This window comes from Lynx rufus, unplaced genomic scaffold (genome assembly GCF_022079265.1).
Source record: "Lynx rufus isolate CCGP_SWC_20201006 ecotype Redwood Valley unplaced genomic scaffold, mLynRuf1.p SCAF_27, whole genome shotgun sequence".
In the NCBI taxonomy this organism is placed as follows: Eukaryota; Metazoa; Chordata; class Mammalia; order Carnivora; family Felidae; genus Lynx; species Lynx rufus.
The window spans coordinates 4,745,700-4,772,721 of NW_025814842.1; the positions used below are offsets into that span (position 1 = coordinate 4,745,700).

The 27,022-nt window shown below is 47.6% G+C and overlaps 2 protein-coding genes across 4 annotated transcripts in view; one reads left to right on the forward strand and one right to left on the reverse strand.

The window, feature by feature from the left end:
- The window catches only part of DAGLB (diacylglycerol lipase beta), a 38,909-nt gene extending 35,087 nt beyond the window's left edge, over positions 1–3,822 (forward strand). For all 3 annotated transcript variants that reach the window (XM_047089457.1, XM_047089458.1, XM_047089459.1), the window contains one exon: positions 2,591–3,822. In XM_047089457.1, the coding sequence (XP_046945413.1) occupies positions 2,591–2,603 (13 nt within the window). In that variant the 3' untranslated portion in view covers positions 2,604–3,822. The remainder of the gene's footprint in view (positions 1–2,590) is intronic.
- Positions 2,862–26,728, reverse strand: RAC1 (Rac family small GTPase 1). The gene is made up of 6 exons (XM_047089460.1): positions 26,470–26,728; positions 16,244–16,315; positions 13,461–13,578; positions 5,665–5,727; positions 4,734–4,893; positions 2,862–4,480 (listed from the first exon to the last, which is right to left on the reverse strand). The coding sequence occupies exons 1-6, from the start codon at positions 26,502–26,504 to the stop codon at positions 4,350–4,352; spliced, it is 579 nt and encodes a 192-aa protein (XP_046945416.1). The 5' UTR covers positions 26,505–26,728; the 3' UTR covers positions 2,862–4,349.
- Between the last annotated feature and the right edge of the window lie 294 nt (positions 26,729–27,022).

Genomic DNA, 27,022 nt, shown 5'->3' on the forward strand with positions numbered 1-27,022 from the left:
AGTTGGGATCCACGGCCAGGTTTAAGGACCTGACGGATCTGTGGACTCTCACCCCCCCCCCCCCCCGGTCCCACCTTTTCACTGACAGGGTCTTGTCTTACCACGGTTTAGGAGTCTGAACCCGGCAGACTGGATTTTCCTGGCTACGCAATCTTAGTGCGTCACTGTAAGGGTACGGATGGGTCTTCTCCTGGGTGGCGCTAAGGGTCAGCCCCGAGGTCAGACTGGGAACTGGGGCCACTGCTCCTCGGCGCTCCAGCCTCAACATCAAGCTGCTTTACTTTCACCTATTACTTTGGCTTTTGGACGTCAGCCAGTGGATTCCGAGGGAGTTTATAATAAAGCACTTACACGTGTCATTCGCGTCTGTACAGTGACGTACTCTTCCACTGGATGTTTGCGGGAAGGCCTGTTTTACTGGGTAGTTTCACAGCAATCGCGTTTGAAAAGCTTTCTGTCTGAACGAAAATGAAGTCTTCTTGGATAGTTTTTTTTCTTGGAGCTCTGGGCTAAAGACTGAGATTGCAAAGGCATCTGATTTAACCCCACCGAACGCTAGGAAATGACGGTAAATTGGTCTCTTTAAAAAGCATAAATACCCCAGGATGGGGAGAGAAGAGAAGGAACAAATGGTTGACTGGAGGAAACAGGATCTTACGTGGAGGAGGAAAGACCAGAACCGCCCTGGGTTACAGCTCAGATTCCCCAGGCACCTGGGACAGAGCGCGGCACAGGACTAGTCAGGTGAGCTGGTCTGCCAGAAAGCTGGAAGAAATCTGGCCCTTGGTTCGCTCTGGGGTGGAGGGGGCCCCGGACAGCAGCGCACTTGAAGGCAAGGGGATGAGGTCTCTCAGCTTCTCACCCTTGGCTGCCAGAACCTTCATGAAGAGTCTCCAAGTTATCTGACCTCTAGAGACCCTTCCCTCCGGGCCTCTGAGCTGTCACAGCCATTAACGCCTTAGGTTCCGCAAACCTGCAAAGGCCCATTTAGAAAACGCCAGTTGAGATGCCACGGTAATGTCCAGTTGCTGTGAGTTTGGGTTCTAGACACAGTTCCCGTACACTCGGGGCAGAAAGCTGACAGATCTGAGACGCCCGTGGACGCCACCTGTGGGCTTGTTTCCAATCTGCTTTGTAAAGGCTGTCGACCTTTAAGCCCGAGGCCAAGGACCACCAGGCACGTGAGCGACAAGCGACCGGGAGAAACTTCCAGCTACCCCCACCACAGCTTGCGGACAGAGAAGACAGATCCCGACACTGAAAAACTGGCAGAGAATGAGAGAGAACACCTGAAAGTTAAAAGCAAGAAAGATCAACTCCAAAGCAGCCAGGCGGCGGCCACCTGCAGAAGGGCAGGCAGGACAGAGGGGGAAGTACAAGGGACAGCAGCCGCACAGGGTGTGCAAGGCGGGAAGACATCCCACACGACTGCAGTGGCCAAGACGTGAGAGCACGGGTTCCCCACATGCTTCTTTCTCAGGAAACACCCGGAGAATGTGTTCAGCAAGAGGAAGCAAGTTAAGAGACAAGGAGCCGGGGGCACCGGCTGGCTCGGTAGGTAGAGCAGTGCCTCCTGATCTTGGGGTCGGAGTCTGAGCCCCACGTTGGAGGTAGAGATTACTAAAAAATAAACTCAAAAAAAAAAAAAACAAACCAAAAACATCGACACACAAGAAAAGTGGTGGCCAGAGGATTCTGAGACTTTAGGAAAATGCAAATTGCTGAAACTCAGCAAACATCCTGAGGAATTTCGGTATCGGCTGGAAGTCTGCAGTTAAATCGTGAAGCACACAGAAGAGCAAATAGTCTTAATTATCCTCAAAGAAATGAGTAGTTGTGCAGCACAGTCTTGTTCCTCAGTGGCTCAGCCAGGCGCATCTGCACAGTAACACGGATGCTAAATAGCAAACACCAACCAGGATCGGGAAGGAAAGGTATGCCGGGGGCGGGGTGCCACTGGGAAAGAGCCGGGGCTCCCGGGAGGACCAATGGTAACGGCTGAAACTGAAAACTGCAACCAGCACCAAAGTCCTGTGACTTCGCCAGACCCCCACGGAGGGGAGAGGGGCTGGAGGGTGAAGCAAAGAGCCGGCGGTCGCGTCAGGCACGCGCGCCTCTGTGACGAAGCCTCACCCAGCGGGACGGGTCCAGAGAGCTGGCGGTTTGGATCGGTGAACACGGGGAGATTTGGGGTGGGGAGGGAGCTGGGAACCGCGTGGGGGCTCTGTGTTCTCCCCCACACCCGGCCCTACGCATCCCTCTTTGCTAAGCAACTGGTGATAAAAACTGGTAGGTAAAAAGCTACATCACTTAGCCGTATGGAGATAAAACGAAGGTTAAAAGAACCCAAACTGGTTGCCTTGGGGGAGGGTGTGATGGGAGACAGCGGTTTTTGTAGCAAACCTTCAGAACTACATGGTATTGAAACTGCCTTTTAAAAACATCTTTAAAAAATACTCAAAAATAAAGCAATCTTCAGAATGATATAAAGGATTTAGAAAATGGATTCTGACATTACCTGTTCATTGAAGTACAGTTTCAGGCTTAAGGTCATAATCGGCCTCCTTCCCCCTTTTCGGGCTTCCAACAGCCGCCAGCTTTAGCCCAGAGCTCTGGCCCCAGTTGCACGAGCACCCATGTGGACGCCCCACCCGCATCCGAAGGTCCCAAACCCAGCCCGACTCCCCACCGGTCCCTGCTGACTCTTCAGCTTCTCCCCTGGAGGAGCCTCTCCCCGTCCCCCAGCATGAAAACCTGCACTGGAAATCAGTGTTTCCAAGCGCCTAGGATTTCAGGTGAGGCAAACGTACACATACCCCAGGAGGTCGTTCGAGCTCTCAAGAATTCAAGTGTTACAGTCATATGATTCAAGGATTTATTAAGTCACACATGCAAAACATAACTGCTAATCGCATTAGCAAAAGATCAATGTAAAAACACTCCACAAGTCTGCAACGGTCAATTTAAAAAACTTTGTTCTAGTGGTTGAAAGGTCCAACCTTGGATTCTTGCCAGCGGGTAAGTTGTACAGAACTTGGTTAGCACGAGCACGGGCTTACAGAACCTCACAGACCCAAAGGAACGTGGTTGATTAGGCAGAGCGACAGGAAGCGTGTGTCCGGGGGAAGGCGGCGAGGAGGAGGGTCAGCATTAGTCAAGGTACAGTACTGGTGATCTGGCAAGACAGTGATGTTACGAAAGTTCATAGTTTAGGAATATCTAAAATATTTCAAAAACTGTAAAGCTGCAACACATGATTTTTACACCTAGTTACTAGAAAACTAAGGAAAGCGCTTATTAGCTCTGAATAAAGTAACGAGGGAACAGGAATGCACTTTCACTAAATCTACAAAAAAAAAAAAGTCTAATGCATTATCAGAAAGATTTTATAATACAAGGAGGCATATTGCTCATTAAGAAGGGGTTCTATAAGAAAAGCACTAAGTCAGCAACTATGGGAACGACCAGTTCAAAGATGAATTAAATGCCCGATCTCAGGAGGGATGGAGTCTAAGAAAAAAAGCTTAAAACACTTAGTGATGATACCGACCTTTCATCATTTACTGCATCTGACAGAAATTAACCTTTTAAGATTTTACCCGTGACACTTTCAGTTTAGTAATGACGTGCACAGTGTAGTGTTTTGTCAGAATACTGTCTTCGTCCTCTGATCGCGTCCCGTGGCCCGCACACCCTCCCCAGGTGCCCATGGCCACAGCAGACCCTTTCATCACAGGGGCGGGAGCCAGAGGGCGGTTCCAAATCTCAGCAAAAGCGAATACACTACTTTAAAAAAAAAAAATCTCACTACAGAATCAAAAAGATTGATCAGAGAGCTGAGTCATTACGCTCGTTCCAGGAGGACACACAGCTCGGTGCTGGGGGCGGCCGGGCTGCGCCAGGCGGCCAGTCTCCGGAAGGAGGCTGGGGGCTCTCCCGGCAGAGACCAGCCAGCAGGGGTCTGTGCGTCCGAACTTGAGAGGCTGGCTGCGGTCTCTTCTCAAGCAAGACAAAGGTCTTAAACGGTTTAGTGCTTAGTGTTCTCAGCACAACAATGCAATTTAGTTCACAAGGTATTTTGGCAACTCTTAATCTGAGCAAGAATAGGGGCTTCTGAAAAATAAGGCTTTAAAAAAGCTTGCCATTTTAGGGCTAAATTTTAATATAATGTGAAAGTTTGAAGTCTTACACTTTAAACAAAACCTAAAAATTACTGATTGGTTCAAAATGGTTTTATGGAAAAACTAATCTGTAACAAAAACTTGGCATTGAGTGCGAAGGCTCCACCATTTTTGAGCAAAGCGTACAAAGGTTCTGAGGGGGGCAGGGCAGGAGAGGGGCCCGGACATTTACAACAGCAGGCATTTTCTCTTCCTCTTCTTGACGGGAGGGGGGCAGAGAACCGCTCGAATAGCTTCATCAAACACTGTCTTGAGGCCTCGCTGCGTGAGCGCCGAGCACTCCAGGTATTTTACAGCACCTGCCGGGAGACAGCCTCTTTCAGCCCCGCTCTTCTCACCCGGACAAGGACGAAGAAGCAGCTCCCCGGGCCCCGCCACCTGCCGGCACGTGTGGCCCAGCGGGGCAGCCCTGACCCTGCACCCACCTGGTGAGCGTCATCACGACCCTGAGTCGGAAAACACGCTCTCTACTTCCCCAGACTGGAGTCCAGTCTGTCACGAAAATAAAACCCGTGCGAAGAAAGCAGACGTGAAAATGCAAGGATTTCCTACCGATCTCCTTCGCCATGGCCAAACCCTGCGGGTAGGTAATGGGAGTCAGCTTTTTCTCCTTCAGTTTCTCAATCGTGTCTTTGTCGTCCCTGAGGTCAAGTTTAGTTCCCACCAAGATGATGGGGGTGTTGGGACAGTGGTGTCGCACTTCAGGGTACCACTAGATGCAAGAGAGAAGAAAGTCATGACACGTTCCCCTCCCTCATGAACTTTCTTTGCCTAAACGATACCCATCCGGGTGCCCAACTGACCCCACCACCCCACCTTAGTCCCTCAGCCCTTTTGGCAGGAAGCGCCCCCCCTGCCGTGCTCACGCCCCCCCCCCCTTCAATACTTTCAAGAACCACAGGCCTGCCTACCTGTGGGTGTTTGATCAGCAAACCAGGATTCCAAGACTAAAGACCCAACAGAACAGGCTCTACTTGTCGGGGGGGGGGGAGGGGGGGTAGGAAGGGAAGGTCCTCCTTCCCCAAAAAACTACCTTTTGGTAAAATGGGTCAAGCTCTTACATGAACTCTGAGAATCCTACCTACATATATTCAACAGTGAGCCTGAATTATGTATGTGGACTGAGGTCTTAGCCCTGCCACCACTACTCTCACTGGACACATCCCTGATCACAACGAACATCCCGCACATGGCACTTTTCACTGGAAGTGTGTGAAAGACGCAGGAGAGGAAAGTCATGGCCGCTGTTTTAGCAGATGACTCCATCAGATGGACTCGAAAGTGTTATTTTAACAAGGGATGCAGCGTTTCTGAATCAGACCCTGAACTTTAGAATTCTACATAATAAAGTCAATGATTTCAAAAATTGATCTACCTAAAGTAGAATTACAAAATCATTAAAATTTCTATCACTAAATGGTAGTTTTACCTCCCAAAGATGACACTATGTAACAAAACATTGGTCTAAAACATCCCGGCTTACCTTTGCTCGAACATTTTCAAATGACGCAGGACTCACAAGAGAAAAGCAAATTAAGAATACATCCTATAAAGAGGAAAGAGAGGCATTTAGAAATGATCTCACGGTGACGAGCGCGCTTTGCTTCGTAAACACTGTGGGGACGATTCACAAGACGAAGTGCATGTTATGCACCAGCAGTCCGTGTCTAAAGCTCACTCCCTGGTTACAACCCTTCAGTTCTGTCAGAAGCTCCCAGACCAGAACCAGCACATGAAGCAGCCAGCTACTTACGAGAAGAGGGGAGAGGATTTACTAGAATGTGCTAGCATTTCCTAGAGGCTGGAGAGGCCTCCAATCAGACCCCCAGGAGGCCTCTTCCTTCACACTCCCAACTCCCACTGGCAACTTTAATGCTCTTATTTATATACAGGGACCCAAACCAGGGTCAAGGTACCACTCATTTCTGTAAAACGTGGTCTGTTTTTCAAAAGCAGAGTTGATTTTAAAAAAAATGTATAAATGGTACGCTTTTCATTAAGCTCCCCGGGTGCACATTAAGTACACTTTCAGTTGACCGCTGGGGTTGCAATTAAACTGCTTTAAGAACTGCCACCGGGGTCCCCGGCACAGAGTGGGGTCCGGCTGTTCGCTGAGCACCTTCCGCCGTGACGGAGGTTCCCGGGTGTAAGCGGCATCTTCCCAGCTGTCGGTTCTCAGCCCCGAGCAGGGCTCTGGAGGACTCGACGCTGGGCAGTCGTAGCCGAAATAAAGATTCAGAGGAAAAGTCCGTGCAGAATAAATACCTGGAAGGATTTCCGACTAAACGTAAAACCTCTGCCCCACTCTATTGTGTCAAGAGTCACATTTAAATATTTAGCTGTATTAAAAATGCCTAAGAGTTTCTAAAATGCTAGGTTTATAAATCCCTTTCCTAGAAAAAGGCAATTCTGCTACTTTGTGAAATGTATCTTCTCCCAAGCTAGCACTTTCAATCATCCAGCTGATCCCTTGTACCTGGAAAGGGAAAGAAACATCCCACACAACAGCTTTTTATAAATGACATTTAACCAACGCTAGCGCATGCACAGGCTCGTCGGAGAATCACCGCGGCAGGTCGGCACCGGGTTACATCATTTGGAAGCAGGGGGAGGTTAGCTCAGCCGCAGAGCCGCGCCCCGGACACCAGAGACACCAGGGGACACCAAAGCGGAGGAGGAGGTGCCCGCAGCCATGCTCAGTCCCGCTCCACGGTGGGTGGGCGTCACGTGGAGCCTCGACGGCCTGGGAGGCCCCTCACGAAGGTCCCTCCTTCCACGCGGGAGGAGGGAAGCAAGCAGTTCACAAACCGCTTTAATTCGAGCTAGTAGGTAAACTGTCTCGCTCCACTGAAAGCACATTTCATCAAGCAAAACCCAACCTCGAGTGAAGTGAACACAAAGCACTCAAGGAACGTGGGGCTCGAGAGGAAATCCTGGGGAACTAAGTGAAACGAGAGAACAGATAAAGCTTGAAACTGAAGTCGACTGAAAGTTTTACATACGGCAATCGGCTTGTCTTTGCCCCTGGAGGTTATATCCTTACCATACGTTTCTCCAACCTAGTAATGCATGAGAACTGTGTTTGAGTTTAGTAAAAACTGAGGAAAGTAAAAGTCAACACAATCCATTATTTCTTCTTCATCAGAATTCTGTCTCAACCCTCCCAAAGGATCCCAAAGCAGAGGACTATCTAGCATCTGTGATGCCAAACCCCACCGAAACTCCATCACACCTGTGAAGGCCATGATGAAGACAGAGGTCAGGCACACTCTGGCGGGGGGGGGGGGGGGGGGGGGGGGCTACCCACAGGAGCACACAGAAGGTTCCTGTTCCGGCAGCAGCGCCACCATGCCTGATGACACAAATGCCTGCCCGCCCGCCCGAGGAAGCGCACGGGCTCTGTCCACTCAGGAAACGTGCAGAAAGCGTGCGTTCCTCCTTAGCAAAGGCGTGTCCGTGCGTCCATTAGCAAGAGACACACGGGTCAAAGATCTCTGTCCATGTTCCGAGACACAGGCCCAGTGGCAGCAGCCACCAACGGGAGGCGCATCTGTCCGTAGGACCGGGCCTCTGGGAGGAAAGGGCCCCAAGAAGCACTGCTGGGTCTGAGCTGTGACGGTGACAAGGCTGGCGCTCACTCTCCCCCCCAAATTCCGCAAGTGCGGATCGAATTCAGGGAGCTAGAGGATCTGAGTGAACGGTGTCAATGCACTGAGAACTTGAACTGCGCCCCCCCCCCCTCAAGCCCCTGCAGCTCTGGACGGGACGGCCACCCAGAGGGGACGGCACCTCCAGCGGCCACCACAGGGCTTTCAATTCGCCCCTGTTGCAACAAAAATCGAAAGAAAGACTTGCTCTTCAAGCAACACAGAACCCCACACGTCTTTTAACAGATGAACAAGAGAATTATTTTAATTTCCTCTCTCTCTCTAGCTTCTCTGACCCACGATTCTGAGAATATTAAAGTTGCCACCTTCATCTATGGGCTACTTTTAAAGATTTGTGCTCCCGACTCTTTATGGTGACACAGGGACCCCTGGGGATTGGCCACAAAAACGCAGCTCCAAAATATCCTCCAACCACATCTGTTCTACCTTTTTCAATTTTTAAAACATACTTTTTGATCTAGAAACATGCTTTTCCATCCTACGTTAACATTCCACCATCTGCCCGTTCCCTTCTCCTTCTTCCCCCAGCCTAAATAAGGCTTTAAAAAGGTGTAAAGAATAATGTGGTAATTCTTCTAAAACAATAACATGGAAATCATAAAACGTCTAGTCCTTCTGACACTTTGCTCTTCCAGGAGGGATTCATTGCAGCCTTGGCCTCCCAACCAGACACCCCGCACAGACTCCTGCTGCTCGACCTTGGCAGGTGTCTCGATGTCCACGGGGGTCCCCGGAGGCCGGAGCTCCATGGCAGGGCCGCCTGCAGCAGGACTGGCCCAGCCTTCCTCCCATGTGTCCTGGAGCCTCTTTATTCTGCCCGGGCCTCCCCAGGCCACGGGCTCCCCTTCCCTCCGGCCCGGACGCTGCTCTCCTCACACCGGCAGCCGACTCCCGACCATACAGGCTCCCGCCAGGCCTTCAGTGACTGCTCCGGGTCGCAAACACCGCTCCCTCACTGGCCAGGTCCACCGCATCCACCAGGCATGCGGGGGGCACCACAGAGAGGTTCCTGGTGGAACGGGAGGGGACTCGGGGGTGGCTGGGATCTCCCAACACCCTAGCGCTGCTCGTGCACGTGCGCGCTCTCTCTTTCCCTCTCATTTCCTTCTCTTCTTAAGGCCTTCCGCCCGGCTTTTACTTTCAGGCCTGGAATAGTTCTTCCTACAGACATTCTAGGAACCGGGCAAAGGACCAGGGCGCAAACAGGACAGAGCAAAGATGCTGTGTGTGTGGCACCCATGGGGAGCTGCTCAGGAGAAAGAGCAGGACAGCCCCGAACCCCAGGAGCCAGGCTACGGCGAGTTCCCACTGAATGTGACAATCTCCCAGAGCGCCCATGTCAGACCACGCAACCATGCTGACATGAGACCAGAAGCAAAGAAACGAATAGAAGACCACTTAACAATCTTGTCTAACCACAAACACAAGGTCACCGTGCAAACTATAGAAACCCCAAACGCCCCCTCTCGCAGCCAACGAGACTGTGTGACGGTGTCTGCACCAGTCACAGATTTGGCCCCAGAGCTACCCTACTTCCTGCCAGCACCCAATCCAGAGCAAGCCCTCACCCAAATCACACACCCCACAGTCCCCGAGGTGCAGGTCTCGTTTGGGGCACAGGAACAAACCCGACTTTGTTCAAGCCACAGGTGTGTTCCTAGTGACCTGTGGCCGGAGGACACAGGTAGAGGCGGCCACCCGAACAAAGCAGAAAAAGCCAGGTGAAAATCCAAACGGCCAAGCCAAACACAGCCATTCTCCTTGCCTCCGCGCCACCACCCGGCACTCCCGAGCTGAGCGCACACACACCCCAGGTCCCCGCGGGCCCCCGCAGGCCCGGACACAAGAGGCCCGGCGCCTCGGGGAGCACAGGTCTCTCCGGACCCGCACGGAGCTCAGGCCTCGTGACCCCGGCGAGGCACACAGGTTCCCACTCACACCACGTCCTGGACAAAAAGGCAAACGCAGCTGACTCGACACGACGCACGATGCTGGGCCCGAGCACCACACGGGTCACGCTGCCACGGTGACAAATCAACTCAAGACACACACAAAGAACGTGCAGGAGAGCAGGCTCCGCGTCGGGCCTACTTCAAATGCAGGGCTCAAACTCCCAACCGTGAGATCAAGGCCTGAGCTGAGATCAAGAGCCCAACATTTATCCCACCAAACCATCACGAGCCCCTATTACGGCACATTTTTAAAAAGAGAATATAAAGATAACTTATTAAAGGACAGGAAAGCCCTAAGGATTACTTAATTTAGAAAAATAAAACTTTCGAGGGCAATCTCTACTGAACAGGACTACCTGCTCGCCATCTTCTGGAGAACGCAAAAACGAATGCCTTAAACAGACCTAACTTCGCCACCCAAGCTGCCCAACGGAGGACAGCAGCATTAAATGCCCACAGGAAACATGACATCTATTTTGGGGGGTCGCCAAGCCCTAAGGGTGACATGTGGATACAAAATCGTCTACCGGCCCTTCAGGGGAGGTCTGAGCACGGTCACGGACAAGCCACATAAACAGGCCTTGTAGAGCCAACAACCAGAGACCACGTTCCAGTCAGTACAAAGTTCAGAGGCACCCCCGCTGCCAAGGTGCCAGCCGGCAGCCACCGGGCCTGTTCCCCCTGCAGGGACAGTGTGGCCCAAAGGAAGGAGACCTTCCAGGCACCAATCTCCGCATTTGGGGCCGCCCCTCCGGGAGCCAATGAAACGTCCTCATCCGCAGGAGGCCAGCGGGCGCATCTTTAACTGCTACACAGCCGCTCTCCTCTCTGCTCAAAGTGCCCAGGACACCCGTCTGCTGGCGCGTGATGTGTCACACAGCACGTGTGAGCCATCTGAGGGCTAGAGTCGTGCCTCACCCCCTTAGCCGTTCAAGCGTCTGGCAGGAAAAGAGCACCTTACACAGAAGGGACACAGAAAGTTTAAGTCCTGCCCCAGAAGGACAACACCCTGCGGACTGATTCAATCTGTCACTTTACCTGCGTGTGTTCTGGCATACAGAGCAGGGACCTTGCCAAGTCACCTTTGACTTACTGTGAGCCACTCCCTCAGAGAGAAAGGCCACACCCTGCCCGGACCGTGAGTCACAGGAGGTGGCTCTCACTTCTCAGAAGTGACACCCCACCCTTCCAGATGGATCCAGTGGGTTAAAGACTCCTACTCTGTCAATAGGTTAGCAAATCCATTTAAAATCTGGAATTATCAAGCACCCATTGGGGACAGAAGAGTTTCCTAAACATGTTGAAGAACTCAAACCATTTGGTGATTATGAACTGATTTTCAAACCTTAATCAGTTAATTTTTAGCTGGAGATTAACTGAGCACTCATTCAAACCTCCCATTTTATAGTTCTGGTTACAATTGAAGGACACTCAGCAAAAATCTATAGCTCAAAGAAACTGGATTTGGCAATTCCTCCAGGAGAAAATAAATACAGAAGACAATGACTGTTGCATTCTAAAACTGTACTCAAAAGTATAAAAAAAAAACTATCATTACTAAAAACGGGAAGTTAAATTTAAAAACAAAAGATTTGGGAAGACTAGAACTATGGTTATGTTCACCCACACTACGCCCCCAGGATGGTGACGGTCAGGTCCATCCAAGGGTTGACACCTGCCTTCTCCAGGGTGTCTCCTTGACCCTGACCCCTCTGGTCATCCAGAGTTGCTGAGAGCACGCACAGCAACTTCTAGTCATTCGGGCCCAGCCAGCTGGGACGTGAAGAGCTCTCCAGATGTGCGTCTTCACCGCAACAACACTGGAGTGTCTGTGACGTACCGGGACCCTTCTGTTAGCTTTATACATACTGCTCGTCTAATCCTATGTCGAGACAGGTGACAACTAGAGCCCTGAGGAAATCTGCCAGGGTCACAGAGCTGGGAAGCAAGGGCGCAGGGTGGAAACCTAAGGAGTCTGTGCTAGTGCATATTCCTTCGGCTGGTTAGCCACTTGAGTCTCCAGAGTTATTTTCAAATACTTTCAAGACGAAGAACAAATGTGTAATGAGAGAAGCACACGATGCAAAGAAGACAATTCCTAATTTAAAGAAAAGAGGCCTCTAAGCATATTTCCACCAACTCTCATTAGCTTTTGGTACACGGATCATTTAATCGTCTGAAATGGAAGCAAAACAATCTAGAAGTTTTTCTGACTGGACACTGTGGACGTAATTTTACAAAACCGAAACCTGACTCTACACTGAGAAGATGTAAGTGCTAAAGCCAAAGGGTGGCTCAGACGGTTAAGCGTCTGACTTCGGCTCAGATCGTGATCTCATGGTTCGTGAGTTCGAGCCCTGCATGTGGCTCTGTCAGCACAGAATCTGCTTCAAATCCTTGGTCTCCCTTCTCTCTCTGCCCTTGCATCTGCCGCCCCCCACCCATGCTCGCAAAAATAAACATTAAAATAAATGATAATAATAAAGCCATAGAAAAAGGAGCATGAGTAACATAGAAAAATAATATTAAAGAGCATCTGGCTGGCTCAGTCGGTGGAACGTATGGCTCGAACTCAGATTCGTGAGCATGGAGCCCAATTAAAATTAAAAAAACAAAAAGAAAGAAAAAATAATACTAAACCCAAAAGACAAGTCACTAACTTGATTTTCAAAAGCCTTAATCCTAACAGGGCACCTGGGTGGTTCATTCAGTTAAGCATCCGACTCTTGATTTTGGCTCAGGTCATGATCTCCCAGTTCAGGAGGTCGAGCCCCTCATCACTGGGCTCTGCGCTGAGGGAGCAGAACCTGCTTGGAATTCTCTCTGCCCCTCCCCTGTACACACTCTCACTTTCAAAATAAATAAATATTTAAAGGGTGGGGGGGGGCGCCTGGGTGGCTCAGTCGGTTAAGAGTCTGACTTTGGCTCAGGTCATGATCTCATGGTTCATGAGTTCAAGCCCCGCATCAGGCTCTGTTGCTGACAGCTCAGAGCCTGGAGCCTGCTTTGGATTCTGTGTCTCCCTCTCTCTATGCCCCTCCCCTGCTCACACTCTAGCTCTCAAAAAATAAACATTAAAAAAAATTCTAATAAATACATATATAAATAAACAAATTGCAACAATGGAAGCATGTAAACTGCACAGCACCATATTCTATACCAGGTTAAGACCAGAGAAATGAGAACAAGCCAACTCTGGGTTGGCACGTAGGGGACACATGCTACTGAACTAACATGAGCTTGCTACTACTCAGGATGCCCCAAAGATGGCGATACAGCAGACCCCTGAACAACACGGGGGGCGATGGGGGGGGGAAGCGTAAGGGGTGCCGACCCCCCCATGCAATCAAAAGTTCCCCAAAATTTAATGGCCTGCTACTGACTGGAAGCCTTACCAGTAACATCAACAGTCATATGTTAAGTGCATTAGGTACTGCGTTCTTACACTAAAGTAAGCCAGAGAAAAAATTTCCCTCAGATCTGGAGGAAGAAACATACTCACTGAAATGTACCGACAGGCCTAGTCTAGGCGGACATGTGGAGTTCAAATGTGTTGTTCACGGGCCAACTGTGCAAGCAAACCCACAGGTGATGTGCAATTTCATATTCAGTAATCATATATTCTAAAGGACACATTAAAAATCAGTCACGATCCTTACTGTTTGCGGATAGGATAAGGGACGTAATCTGTCATAATCTTCTTGTCCAGCTGTATCCCATAAGCCCAGATTCACCGGTTTTCCATCCACCATAACATTGGCAGAGTAGTTGTCAAAGCTGCAGAATGGAGTAAAAATGGTTAGTCTTTAGCCATGGAGCATTGGGCACAGATCAGGGACTCGAGTGACTGTCCCAGCGAGGGCCCCAGAGGAGATGCACCAAGGCCAGGTGCAGTCTGGGGGTTGCCGGGCCAGGGGGCGGAGCTAATGTTGGAGGGAAACTGGGACGAGTGTAAGGGAAACAAACCAACACCTGGAGAAACTCGCCCAAGAAACAAAGGACAAGCTCCTCAATGTACCCGAAACAAAGCAGTGGCAGCAACAGGAACCTCTGCCTCTTCAACAGGACATTAAGATTCTTCTGCCCCAGAGAAACAGAGTATAAATCAGTCCCTCTCTTTCAAATCCCACTTGCTGAGATTTTTCACATCCACATGTGGCTCATCTTCAGCAAGGTGGCGCGGCACGGAGCCACCGCACTGAGTCAGGGCGACAATTAGTCAGGTCGTGGTCATCCAGCCAGGCCTGCGACCCAAGCGCGAAGGGAACATGAAATGAACCTAATATGAGAGGCTGGGGTGGACCGTTTCAGAGTGAGTGTACTGGGTTACATGCATACCAAGTCACCCCAGTGATTACTTAACGATAAGCAGAGGCCCAGGAAAGCCTGGCTGACAGGCAGAAAGGAAGGTGGACTTCCACAAAACCAAAGCAAACCACAAGTACCACCAAGTACTTCATTAAAAAGAAAACCTGGCATTGCCATTCAAACCAGGGCAAGTACCAAACAGGACCCAATACAGCAGCCTGTAAGATACAATTTTGGAAGCCACCTTCACACACTCTCGACACTGAAACTCAGGGACTTCCTAAACTGCGACGGCAAAGCCGAAGTCTGAGTAAGGCTCCGATGTGGCTTAACGAACGTTAACGACCACACTAGCTCCCATGAAGACAAGGTCTGGGGTATCGTAATTCTGCTTCTGTGAGAAAAGGACAGATTATTCAAATGAACAAGATCATGACTTTTTTATCTGGGAAAAAGAATCACGTGCCCGCCTCCTATTGTACGAAAAAATAAATTCTAAATGAGTTAAAGATTAAAGCGTTAGCCACAAAAATCTAGAAAACCTACTTTTGCATCACTGAAGTAGGAATGGTCTTCCTAAGCAGGACATAAAACTCCATGCAGGTAGAGTGGCATATTTACATAAACACATCAAACTTCTTAGGGCGCCTGGGGGGCTTGGTCTGTTGAGCGTCCGACTTTGGTTCAGGTCACGATCTCACAGTTCACGGGTTCAAGTCCTGCATCGGGCTCTGTGCTACCAGTGCAGAGCCTGCTTCGGATCCTCTGTCCCTCCCGCTCTCTCTGCCCCTCCCCTGCTCATGCTTGTTCTCGAAAATAAATACTAAAAAAAAATTTTTAAACAAAAAAAAGTCAAACTTCTTTATGGCAGAAGACCTCATAATGAAGTTCAAAGAGACAGAGGGCAAAGGAGAGACAGAGGAATTGATATTTCTTGTACACAGAAGTTCCATCAGTAAGAAAAAAATCTCAATAAAAAAATAAGCAAAGGATTTCAACAGTCCATCCACACAAGACTACAAATGGACAGTGAACATTTGAGGGATTTCAACCCCACCGGGGATCAGAAATGCAAATGAGAAAGTAACTTTTTCAACTCCTGTCACCCACAGTCCAACCAGAGGAGCCGGCTTCAGTCACAGCTGGTCCAAGTACAGCCTTTGGGCAGCACATGGGTAGTTAACCTATCAGAAATCGAAATATCCATTCCCTCTGGATTTGGCACACCTCCACTTGTCATCATCTATCACATGTGCACAAAGACGTGTGCAATGATGTTCAACACGGCAAAAAAAACCCAAACAAACCCCATGACCAGTGTACAGTAGTTCAAAGTCACCTACAGTGATCATGATTTAGTTCTACCTACATGTGTAGATTAGGAAAGTCCCCACCATAAAACCTGAACAACACGGACAGTATGATCCCACTTCTGCAAAACTTTGGGCAACACTGCAGCGCACATGTTGTGCTCGACAAGGTCAGCATGGGTGGGACTTGAGGTGTTTCCTCTACTAGGATGGCAGCTGTGAGGACAGAGCAGGGTGACGTGCTACACGGGGCTCCCTAGTAATCCTATCATCGGAAAAACACTTCCATCTCCACCCAATTCTGCTGCGGAGAGGGAATAAACAGCTCAGTGGCCAATTCCGTCCTCCCGTAACTGCCCCCAGCACCACCCTGTTTCAGTTCCACAGCCTGATAACTCAACAGTGACATGGAACCATTGGGATCACTTGCCAGAAAAGGCCAATCACAATAGAACAGACTATTTCATGTTCTGGCTCCTTGATCCTTCACACACAGATGCTCGAGTGCCAAATTTATATGAATGAAACTCTTACTGTATCCAGTCTTCACACTTCGGTTTGTTAACTTTGTTTCCTGAATGTCTAAAAACCAATTAGGAAAGCTGTGTGTTTCATCACAACGCACAAACTTTACATCAGATTAAGTATTTTTTAAAAGCCTGATTCTCTTATTAATCAGACTTTGGTCAATGTTCACGTTTAAGTGGAAAACTAATCAGATCTGTTCATGTAAGAATTAAGAATGCCTTTACAGCAAAACAAAGGTCAAAAGAACTAAAAAAACACATCACAAGTAAATTCCTTATTTAACTCCAGATACTTACACAGTGGGGATATATTCTCCAGGAAACGCATTGGTTGTGTAACTGATCAGTAGGCACGTTTTACCTACGGCTCTAAGGAAAGAGAAAAACAACGATGTAAGTTGCTTAGTCAACATGAATGTAATTCTTTCATTATTCTGTTAAACTTACAGGAAAAAAAATCAAGAAGTATACACCAAGTACTTAGCATTAAACAGTTTCTGTAACCTTCTACTGAAGCCTACACATTTTCTATCCTGAAATTTAAAGTAAACAAACTCGAATTTCTCAAAAAGGAGCCTTCCTGCTCTGCTTAGGAATTAGCATTCACAGAACCAGCTGTTAATTAAGCACAGGTTGAAGAGGAACGATAGTTTAAAACGGAAAGTCTCTTCTGCGACTATGTGTAGGAGTCTCTCATCTGAGCATCTTCAATTCTATCCTCAAATCACTTTGATGCGTCCTAATATGCAAACACAGCCTTCCTCTGCAACTTCCACTTGGCTGCTAAGTAATACATTTTGCAGCCTCAGAGTGGTAGCTCAAACCCACCACCTTTTAAAGCCTTCCCCCTGGCACCAGTAATGACTGTTCTCTTAACAGAGTGCTTAGTCACTAACCACCGCACACAGAACTGTGAGCCACAAAGAGCCATACAGAACTCACTTTAACTCATCTGTATTCATTTGCCACTCCGCAACCCCCATCCTCACACATCACCATAAGCCTTTAGAGCGGCTAACACAATATATTCCAGACGTATTAACTAACGGCTCAGGGACGCTGGCATAAACTTCGCAAAGCTGCAAAGAGGAGAAAGTAAAAAAGAATCGTGTAGAAATTCTCCAGAGACAGAAGGCCCTCCCGCACCACTAGTGGGGGATACAGTGTACCACGGGGCAGAGGTCAGACTGGTGGCTTGGAGTCTTCCAACCACTTGAAATTTTCATAAGAATATATCACCTACAAATTAAGATCACTGTGCCCTTAGCCAAAAAATGAGTTCCAAATTTGACATTTCTCAGGGTGACTTCAGGGGCTTCTGAGAGCCTGTGTCCCCGGCCTAAGTTTTCACTAAATGCTCTCCTTACTATACTTTATCTTAGCCAGAAGGCTGAGAAGCGATATAAATGCTCTCCTCACACAATGAAGCTCTGAGCTGTAAGAATTTGTTGTCCAATCGCAACTACTATGAATTAGGATTCAACATAAAGAAGTTAAGTGCTTTTCTATTTTCTTAGCACTCTTAGCTTAAGGCAAAAACCTCTCTGCGAAGACAGATTACAGGCCCATCCGGTTTGCCAATACTTGTTTTACTCATAACATTATTAAGGGCTTAAAAATTAGAACTCCCCCACCCTGAAGACCTCACAGACTCAAACATTACATTACATCATCAGGAAGTAGCTCCCAACTCCTAAAGGCTTTCTCAACAAAAATGACTCATTGACCATACATTTTGTTAAAAGCTTACAATGTCAAACCTATATAAGCAGGAGGCGGAGATCCATAGTCATTAGCCTAGATTTGAGACACGGGACCAACTCTGTATCACTTACTAGGCTGGACTTTTTTGTAAGTTTCAACTCCCTTATGCCTCAGTTTTTTCAACTGTAAAATGGATGCAAAACTACCAACTCCATCACAAAACTACTGAAAGCGTGAATTCTATTTCAATCTATACCAACAAAGTGTGTGCTATGCAAGGAAGTATACCAGGTACTGAAGATATTCCAAGGAACAAAACTTCATGGAATTTGTGCAGTTATTTTTTTTTTAAAGTTTGTTCATTTTTTGAGAGAGAGTGAGACGGAGTGTGAGCGGAGGAGGGACAGAGAGAGAGGGAGACCCAGAAACTGAAGCAGGCTCCCCAGGCTCTGAGCTGACAAGCACAGAGCCTGACACAGGGCTAGAACTCACGGATGCAAGATCATGACCTGAGTCGAGGTCAGATGCCCAACAAACTGAGCCACCCAGGTGCCCCATTTGTGCAGTTATTAAAGTAAAAAAATGAAGAGTGCATGGGGCACCTGGGTGGCTTGGTCTGTTAAGCATGAGACTATTGATCTTGGCTCAGGTCAAGATCTCACGGTTGGAGGGACCAAGCCCTACATTGACAGCACAGAGCCTGATTGGGATTCTCCCTCTCCCTCTCTCTGCCCCACTCACACTCTCTCTCAAAATAAATAAATAAAACTTAAAAAAAAAAATAGGGGCGCCTGGGTAGCTCAGTCGGTTGAGCATCCAACTTCAGCTCAGGTCATGATCTCACAGTTTGTGAGTTCAAGCCCCGTGTCAGGCTCTGTGTTGACGGCTCAGAGCCTGGAGCCTGCTTCAGATTCTATGTCTCCCTCTTTCTTTGCTCCCCCACCCCCACGCTCTGTCTCTCTCAAAAATAAGTAAACATTTAAAAAAAAACTCGAAGAAAAAATGAAGAGTGCAGTCATTAGTGTTACTAAAGATGGTCTGGGGGATGCCTGGCTGGCTCAGTCCCTAAAGCATCTAGCTCTTGATCTCAGGGTCCTGAGTTTGAGCCCCACGTTGGGTGTAGAGCCTAGTTAAAAAAAAAAAAAAAAAGGTATCTTTAGGGGCATCTGGGTGGCTCAGTGGGTTAAGCAACAGACTTTTAATTTCAGCTCAGGTCTTGATCTCGGCATCGGGAGTTCAAGCCTTGCATTTGGTTCCACACTGGGTGTGAAGCCTACTTTAAAAAAGGCGAGGGGGCAGTGGCAGGGGCGGGGGGGGGGGGGCGGGCGCCTGGGTGGCTCAGTTGGTTCAGCATCCGACTTCAGCTCAGATCATGATCTCACAGCTCGTGAGCTCAAGCCTCACGTAAGGTTTTGTGCTAACAGCTCAGAGCCTGGAGCTTGCTTTGGATTCTGTGTCGCCCTCTTTCTCTGCCCCTCCCCTGCTCGTACTCTGTCTCTCTCTCTCTCAAACATAAACATTAAAAGAAAAATTTTTTAAGATGCAAAGGGATCTAACCTAGTCTTGGAGCCGATAGAGGTCGCAATGTACGCTGAAACCTAGGAGGAATGGGGACATGACAGGAGGAACATTCTAGGCAAAAACAGCAGCATTGATGGGGAGGCCCAGAAGCCCAGCACAAATGAAGAACCAAGAACTAAGGGGGAAGCAGCAAAGGAAACTCTGAGGAGGCTGTCATCTCTTCTTGTTAAGGACATGGGACTTGATCCTACTCGGGAAGTCCCAGAAAGTTTTTAGTTGCCAAGAAACCATTAAATTTGCATTTTTAGAAGCAGCCTCCAACTGCAGTGTGGAAAAGAGGACTGAGGAAGGAAGCTGGGACTGGAGACAGAAAAACAAGAGTGGTTTGAACCAACGAAGGAGATTCAGGGTAAAAAGAAGTGGGCCATTTCTAGAGCTTCCTAGGCGTGTGGCAGAACAAGATGGCCCAGCCATGGGCTGGATGTGGTAGCTGAGGAAGAGAACGGAGTCTAAGGCCATCATTGCTGAGCCTCTTTTCAAAATTACAAATGTGTAAAAATGTAATAGTTACTGCCTCTTAACATCAAGGATAAGAGGCTATAAAGGTTTTAACGGTTATGATAAAACGTCATAGCAGTACTTCCTTTAAGAGTACTATCCCAAATCTCTTCCATATGTATAGGAACAAAGCCATTACTATAAATATGACCCACTCTGTTTCAAAAGCTCTAAGATCTTGGGGCGCCTGGGTGGCTCAGTAAGTTAAGTGTCCAACTTCGGCTCAGGTCATGATCTCACAGTCCGTGAGTTCGAGCCCTGCGTTGGGCTCTGTGCTGACAGCTCAGAGCCTGGAGCCTGTTTTGGATTCTGTGTCTCCCTCTCTGACCAGGCTCCCCTGTTCATGCCTTGTCTCTCTCTGTCTCAAAAATAAACGTTAAAAAAAAATTTTTCTTTAAAAAGAGGTGGACGCCTAACGGTGCCATCGGGCGCCCCAAAACTCAACCAGTTTTTAATAATAATAAAAAAAAAAAACCCAAAAGCTCTAACATCTCTTTTCCTGAAACTTCACCTTTAGCCGAGGCATCATCTTTTGAAAGGTTTAACTGCAAAGGAATTCAAGGTATTGGCATACCCTGATAGGCTGGAATTTTATTACCAACCATTACAGCTACAAACTAATCTGTAAGAAATTATTAAATTATAAAATTCCGACTTAATTAAGTACATGTCCAAACGCTGATTTAAATATTTAGTTTTAAAAAAACAGATAAAAAGATGGGGCGCCTGGGTGGCGCAGTCGGTTAAGCGTCCGACTTCAGCCAGGTCACGATCTCGCGGTCCGTGAGTTCGAGCCCCGCGTCGGGCTCTGGGCTGATGGCTCAGAGCCTGGAGCCTGGTTTCCGATTCTGTGTCTCCCTCTCTCTCTGCCCCTCCCCCGTTCATGCTCTGTCTCTCTCTGTCCCAAAAATAAATAAACGTTGAAAAAAAAAAAAGATAAAAAGAAAAAAATAATGGTGATTTACCTCCCATTAGTGTTATTTATCCACTCCTTTTAAAAACACTCCACAAATAAACTCGAGAGGCCAAAGTCAACACAGCTCCCACGCGACGAATGGAAGCTGCATTTGGTCACAACCTTGACTGATGCGGCCAAGAACCTCTGAAAGTTACTATCTGGTTTGGAATTTCCACTTTTATATATGCTACCACGGAGTTCAACCTCTTTTTAATCCTTGAAAGCTGCCACAACTGTAGAAAATGAACACGAATCTACTGAAAGAAAGTTATGTGAGTAACATTTTTTAAGCCTATCTGTGCCTCTCCTGCTCTAGTAGAAATTACAAAGATTAAAGCCAGTAACTCATGTCCCTATTATGTTCTTCATTTTCCCATTAGGAGAACTTCAAGGAAACGTTTAAAATTTGGAGGGGAGGGGCGCCTACCTATTGGGTGGCTCAACAGGCTGAGTGTCTCTGAGTTTGACTCAGCTCATGATTTCATGGTTCATGAGTTCTCCCACATCAGGCTTGCTGCTGTCAGTGAAGAGCCCCGCTTGGGATCCTATCCCCCTCCCTGCTCCTCCCCCACTCGCGCTCTCTCAAAAATCAACAAACGTTTAAAAAAAAAAAAAAAAAAAGGATACACTGATCTTAGGACTCAAAGACCAGATTTCTCCAATGAGAAAATAAGGAGCCTGTATTGCTGTCTAAAAGTACCTAGATCCTGGGGCACCTGGGTGGCTCAGTTAAGCGGCGGAATTCAGCTCAGGTCATGATCTCATGCTCATGAGTGCAAGCCCCGCATCAGGCTCTGCGCCCACAGCATGGGGCCTGATGGTTGGGATGGTCTCCCCCCCAGCCCCTCCCGCAACTCCCACCACTTGCATGCACTTTCTAATAAACTTTAAAAAACAATAAAAATTTAAAAAGGTACCTAGTTCTTAACGATATATTAACAGAACATAGTGGAATGTGAAAGTATTAAATATATATTCATATTTATTGCATCAGTGAAAGACCCTGAATGAAAGTCCTCAATTTACCCTGTGAAATGGGGTTTGGGAACTCTCCAATTGTAGGCCTTCAGTAAATGCATAACCATGCAAAGAATAAATTCAGGAAATACATGAATAGAGTAGTTTAGCTCACAAAAACACAAAACCTAATGTGAAATTTTGATATTGTCACTAACAGGGACATCATAACCAACTTAGGAAAACCAGCCATTATCACCATTGGAGGCTTCAAAAAATTCAAAAACTGTGGAGCTTCTAGAACCCTCAAGGCTGAAGATGCTACCCCTAAGAGAGTCCAATTCTGAAGTAGCCTTTAAGCTACAGAGGAAACCCTCCCCCTTCTAGAAACACCAAACCCAATCCTAGAATAGTTATTATCTGGATCTGCGGAAGATACAAAAAAGTTCAAAAAAGACTTTTTATCTAACTGCATATCAGCCTCATCCTTCTTCAAAATCAAATCCTCTTAAAATATGCCCTGATAATGGGAAGATATGTCAATATCAATATAGCAAAATACTGATTACAAAATCTAAGTGGCAGGTGTTCACTACACAATTTTTTCAACTTTTCTGTATCTCTGAAGCTTTTCATATTTAGATGTGGAAGGAAAAATATTCTTCTGATGACATGCGGTAATTGCCCCGGTAGCAGGATTCCTGATAAAACATCTCCTTTTTAGGAAGACTAAAAATTACAAGAACTACCTGGTGAGGCAGAGGTGAAAAAGTAGGAGGCACTAATACATTAGATGATTAATGCAAAAGAAAGAACATCATAAAAAGTGGCTTTAAGTTCTCTAAAAATGGATTCCTGATACTCCTCTAATGAATCCAACCCCAAACTTTTACTGGGATTATCATTTGAAAGTAAAAAAAAAAAAAAAAAAAAAAAAAGCATACGTATAATTTTAACCACCAAGATCAGAGTCAAACAACAAATCTAAACTTAGGGGCGCCTGGGTGGCTCAGGTCATGATCTCACAGTTCATGAGTTCTAGCCCCACATCAGGCTCTGTGCTGACAGCTCAGAGCCTGGAACCTGCTTTGGATTCTGTGTAGCCCTCCCTCTCTGCCCCTCCCCTGCTCACACTCTCTCTCTCAAAAATAAATAAATATTTAAAAAAAAAAAATTTTTTTTTTAAACAAATCTAAACTTAGAAGCCAGTGCAGAATTCAAACACCTTTACAACAGGTCAAACACAAACATATGGAACCCCATGCTCAAGGCAAAACACACAGACAATTCACGAAGCACTTAAATTCATGGATCGGACCATCAGTGATTGTTCAATGGAAACAAGTAGAGAGGAACTGGTGCATTCCTAAAAAGATGACATCATCATGGAAGGTATTTTTTATGCTCAACTAAAAACATTCCTGGACAGCAATGCCTAAATTAGACACTGGGCTGGAGAGACTACTAGCCCAATCTGGAGTGAACTAAGAGGGGCTTCATTCACTCCCAGCCTTCTGGTCAACCAAAAAGCCAAAACAACACTATTAAAAATGGTTTAGGGGTGCCTGGGTGGCACCCAAATCTTGATTTTGGCTCAGGTGGTGATCTCTCGGTTCATGAGTTTGAGCCCCATGTCAGGCTCTGGATACTGTAGAGCCTACTTAGGATCTTCTCTCCCTCTCTCTCTCTGTCCCTCCCCTGCTCACTCATGCCTTCTCTCTCAAAATAAATAAACATTTAAAAAAATGGTTTAGGGAGAGACACCTGGGTGACTCAGTCAGTTAAGGCTCCCAACTCTTGATTTCAACTCAGGTCATGATCTCATGGTTCGTGGGTTCAAGCCCCACATCAGCCTCTGTGCTAACGGTGCAGAGCCTGCTTGGGATTCTCTCTCTCAAAATAAAATTTAAAAACATTAAAAACTTTTTTTTGAATGGCTTAGCAATATCTGAATGTGAGATGCTGTCTTACCTAAGTAAAACTGAGAGAATCTTGGGGGCAGATGTCCATCAAATAAGAATGACAGACCCTGTGTTCAAGAAGGACTAACAGAATTAGGACCAAGAGAAGGATTAATAGCATAAAAAGTATCAAAGTTTCAGCTCACATTTTGTACTCAATGCCAACTGAATTGCTATATAGAAAATAATCCATAAGAAGGATATAGGCTAATTGATCCTAGTTCTAATATGATTATGACATGGCTTCTAACTGTAGTTCCCAAGAATATTTTTTTTAAATAAGGAAGCTTGCAATTTGTGCAATTTCAATTTGCCTTTACTGCTTAAACTGCCCTTAATTGCCTCAGATTCCCCACCATGGAGTTCTCTGCCCCACAAAATGTAGACCTACATTTACAGCTTTAACAACTTTTGAATAAAAGAACATTCCAACCATATCATCAGGCTGATGTTTTGTTTGGGTAAAAGCAGAAAAATATTTTTGGTATGGAAAATCATGTGTCTAAATTTTTCACTGAAGTAACGTTTGCTATATGCCGTCCCTTAAAGTAACAGAGGGAGCACGTGGCTGGCTCAGTTGGCAGAGCATGCGACTCTTGATCATGGGGTCGTGAGTTCGAGCTCCACACTGGGTGTAGAGATTACTTGAATAAATGAATAAATCTTTAAAAATAAATAAATACCTTACATTTTTTTAATCCACTTTTAACAGGATTCTTAGCCCCCCAGTCTACATCAATGTCAAATACGAAAAAAACTAACTGAAAACTTTAAGCCAAGCCAAGAACTGTCTTATGCCTACCACTCCCCTCACAGAGTCCCTCAGTGCCTCGGAGTAAGAGAAACAGCACGTACTCCGCACAGGGCAGACACCTGGGAGGCACTTCGTATCCAGCATCTGGTTTAATCCTCACAAATTCAACTTGAGGCACCTGTCTTGTGGAGGATGACTGATATGCCCAGGGTTTCCCCCTAAGCAGCGGGGTAGAGACTTGAAGGAAGGATCCAGATCCCACAGTAGGCGTTCAACAAGTATGCGACTAGGTAAACAAGCCAATACAAACAGCAGAGGTCCATAATCTGTAGGCGTTAAATATATCTGCTGTGCTTATGTTTTAGTTCCAGAAATTTTCAATTAAGGATATTACATAGGATATTACTAGGGTTATTGAATTATCAGCAATTTGGCGTTTTTAAAAACTAGTATTATTTCATATTCTAAGCATTACTGATTGAACATTTTTAATTTTTAATATTTTCTGGTATTTTTTTTAACGTTTATTCATTTTTGAGACAGAACATGAGCAGGGGGAGGGGCAGAGAGAGAGACAGAATCTGAAGCAAGATCCAGACTCCGAGCTGTCAGCACAGAGCCTGACGAGGGGCTTGAATTCCTGAACCACGAAATCATGACCCGAGCTGAAGTTGGACGCTCAACCAACTGAGCCACCCAGACGTCCCAACATTTTTAATTTTTAAGAGAAATTCACTTAAAGCGTTAAGACAACTTGATAAACGTTTAAATTTAAACTTCACTTAAACAGTTTACTGACTTCCCTATTAAGTAACTGAACATTCCCCCCCACCCTGATGAAAATAAAACTTTCTTCTGAAGGGTTTAAAAAAAAAAAAAAAAAGGTACCATACATATTCCCAAATAGGTGGGAGGTGTAATTGTTGGCTATATACATAGAACCATGAAGTGTTAATGTTTCACATGTTGACTCTGACAAATCCCAGATGGGCATCTTTTAAAAATCAGTTCAACTGTACCCACATCTGAATTAGCTGTGGAAACAATTTCGAATGTCTAATTTGCAACAATCTAAACAAAGCCAATTCACAACTGGAGAGGCATAAAAGCCACATCAGTCCTAATGACAAGTTTGGGGAATATTAATCAAAAGACAGAGCGATGCCAGAACGCTTCCTTCGACTTTACAAAACTTGAAAAACGCACCCACCGCCTTCTGAATTTCATGAAACTGGTAGTAATTCTTGGAGCTTCCTTGTTAACACTCAACTACTCTAGCCCTGCTGAGACACACAATTTTGCTCGGATTACACTGAGATTCTTGTTTCTATGGGAGGAGGAAAAAAAAACTGCATAAGCCAAGTCTTGTCTTCCTCTAGGGCCTGTAACCACCACAGACAGTAATGAAAAGAAATGCCTTGAGTCACAGGGCAGCTCCGCTCAGGGAGCCTGTTCTGCTACATCCCATACCTAATGCAAGAAGCGAAAGCCAATTTTTTTTTTTTTTTATGACCACACCACGTTCAGAGAAAAGAACAGTCTTAATCACACCCGACTCCTCGCAGCTAGAATCTCAGAAGTTTCTCCACGTTAAGAGTAAAAATAATCACCTAAAAAAAAAAATCTTAACAAGTGGCCAAGTGCAAGCGGAAGATAGCCCGTGGTAAATCAGTTTAGGGCCACCAAACCCGCCCAGGCAAACATTCGTCCGGTATTATCGACCTGACCGCCGGGACACACGGAAGCTCTCAACCGGGCTCGAGAGGTTGATGTAAAAGCCCAGAAGGGGTCGTTTTCTGAGAAAAGCAACTCCAAGCCCACCGGTGTCCAGGCGGACGAGGGAGGGTGGCGGCGCGGCTGGGGGGTCCCACCCGGCGATCAGCGGGCCCGACAGAAGGCGGGAGGGTGGAGTTCACTTTTCCCTCCGGCCGCGGGTCGGCGACCCCCTCCCCCACCAAAAAAAAAAAAAAGGTGGGGGGGTAGCCGGAACCAGGCCCGTGCCGCCCGGTCCCGGGGGTAGTGAGGGGCGGCCCGCGCCCCACGCCACGCGCGGCAGAGAGGCCGGCTCCGACCCCGGGCGAGCCCGCCCGGCCCCGACCCGCGCACTCACCCGTCTCCCACCACCACACACTTGATGGCCTGCATCTGGGCCGCTCGCTGGGCCGCGGCGGCGGCCGGGCGCTGAGGCGAGAAGCGGCGCACTCGGGGCGCGGCGGGCGGGCGGGCGCGCGGCTGCGGGCGGCGGGGCGCGGAGTGCCGGGGCCGCTGTCCACGCCGCCTCGCCCTCCGCCAACGGGAAGCCGGAGCCCAGCAGCGGCCACCACCCAAAGCTGGGGAAAACTGCGGAGAAACAGGAAATGGCCGCTCCACTCACATCCGGTCTCCCCTCCCCCCCCGCGCGGGCGCGCCGCTCCCAGGCTCCGGGGCGGGGTCGTTCCTACCCGCGCGCCTCCCGAGCTTCCTGCCGGCTTCGGGGATGCTCGGGAGACGCTCGGGAGCGCTCGGCTCAATTCGAGGGCGCTCGGCTCGGGGGCGGGGCGCGGGGCCGGCCGGCCGCCATCTTCGTGCCGCCTGATGCTTGGCCTAAGTCTAGCCTTCTTCTGTGATATCCTTAACTTAGGAGAGGAGGAGGTTCCTCCTGAAAATTCGGAACCTGAAACTCT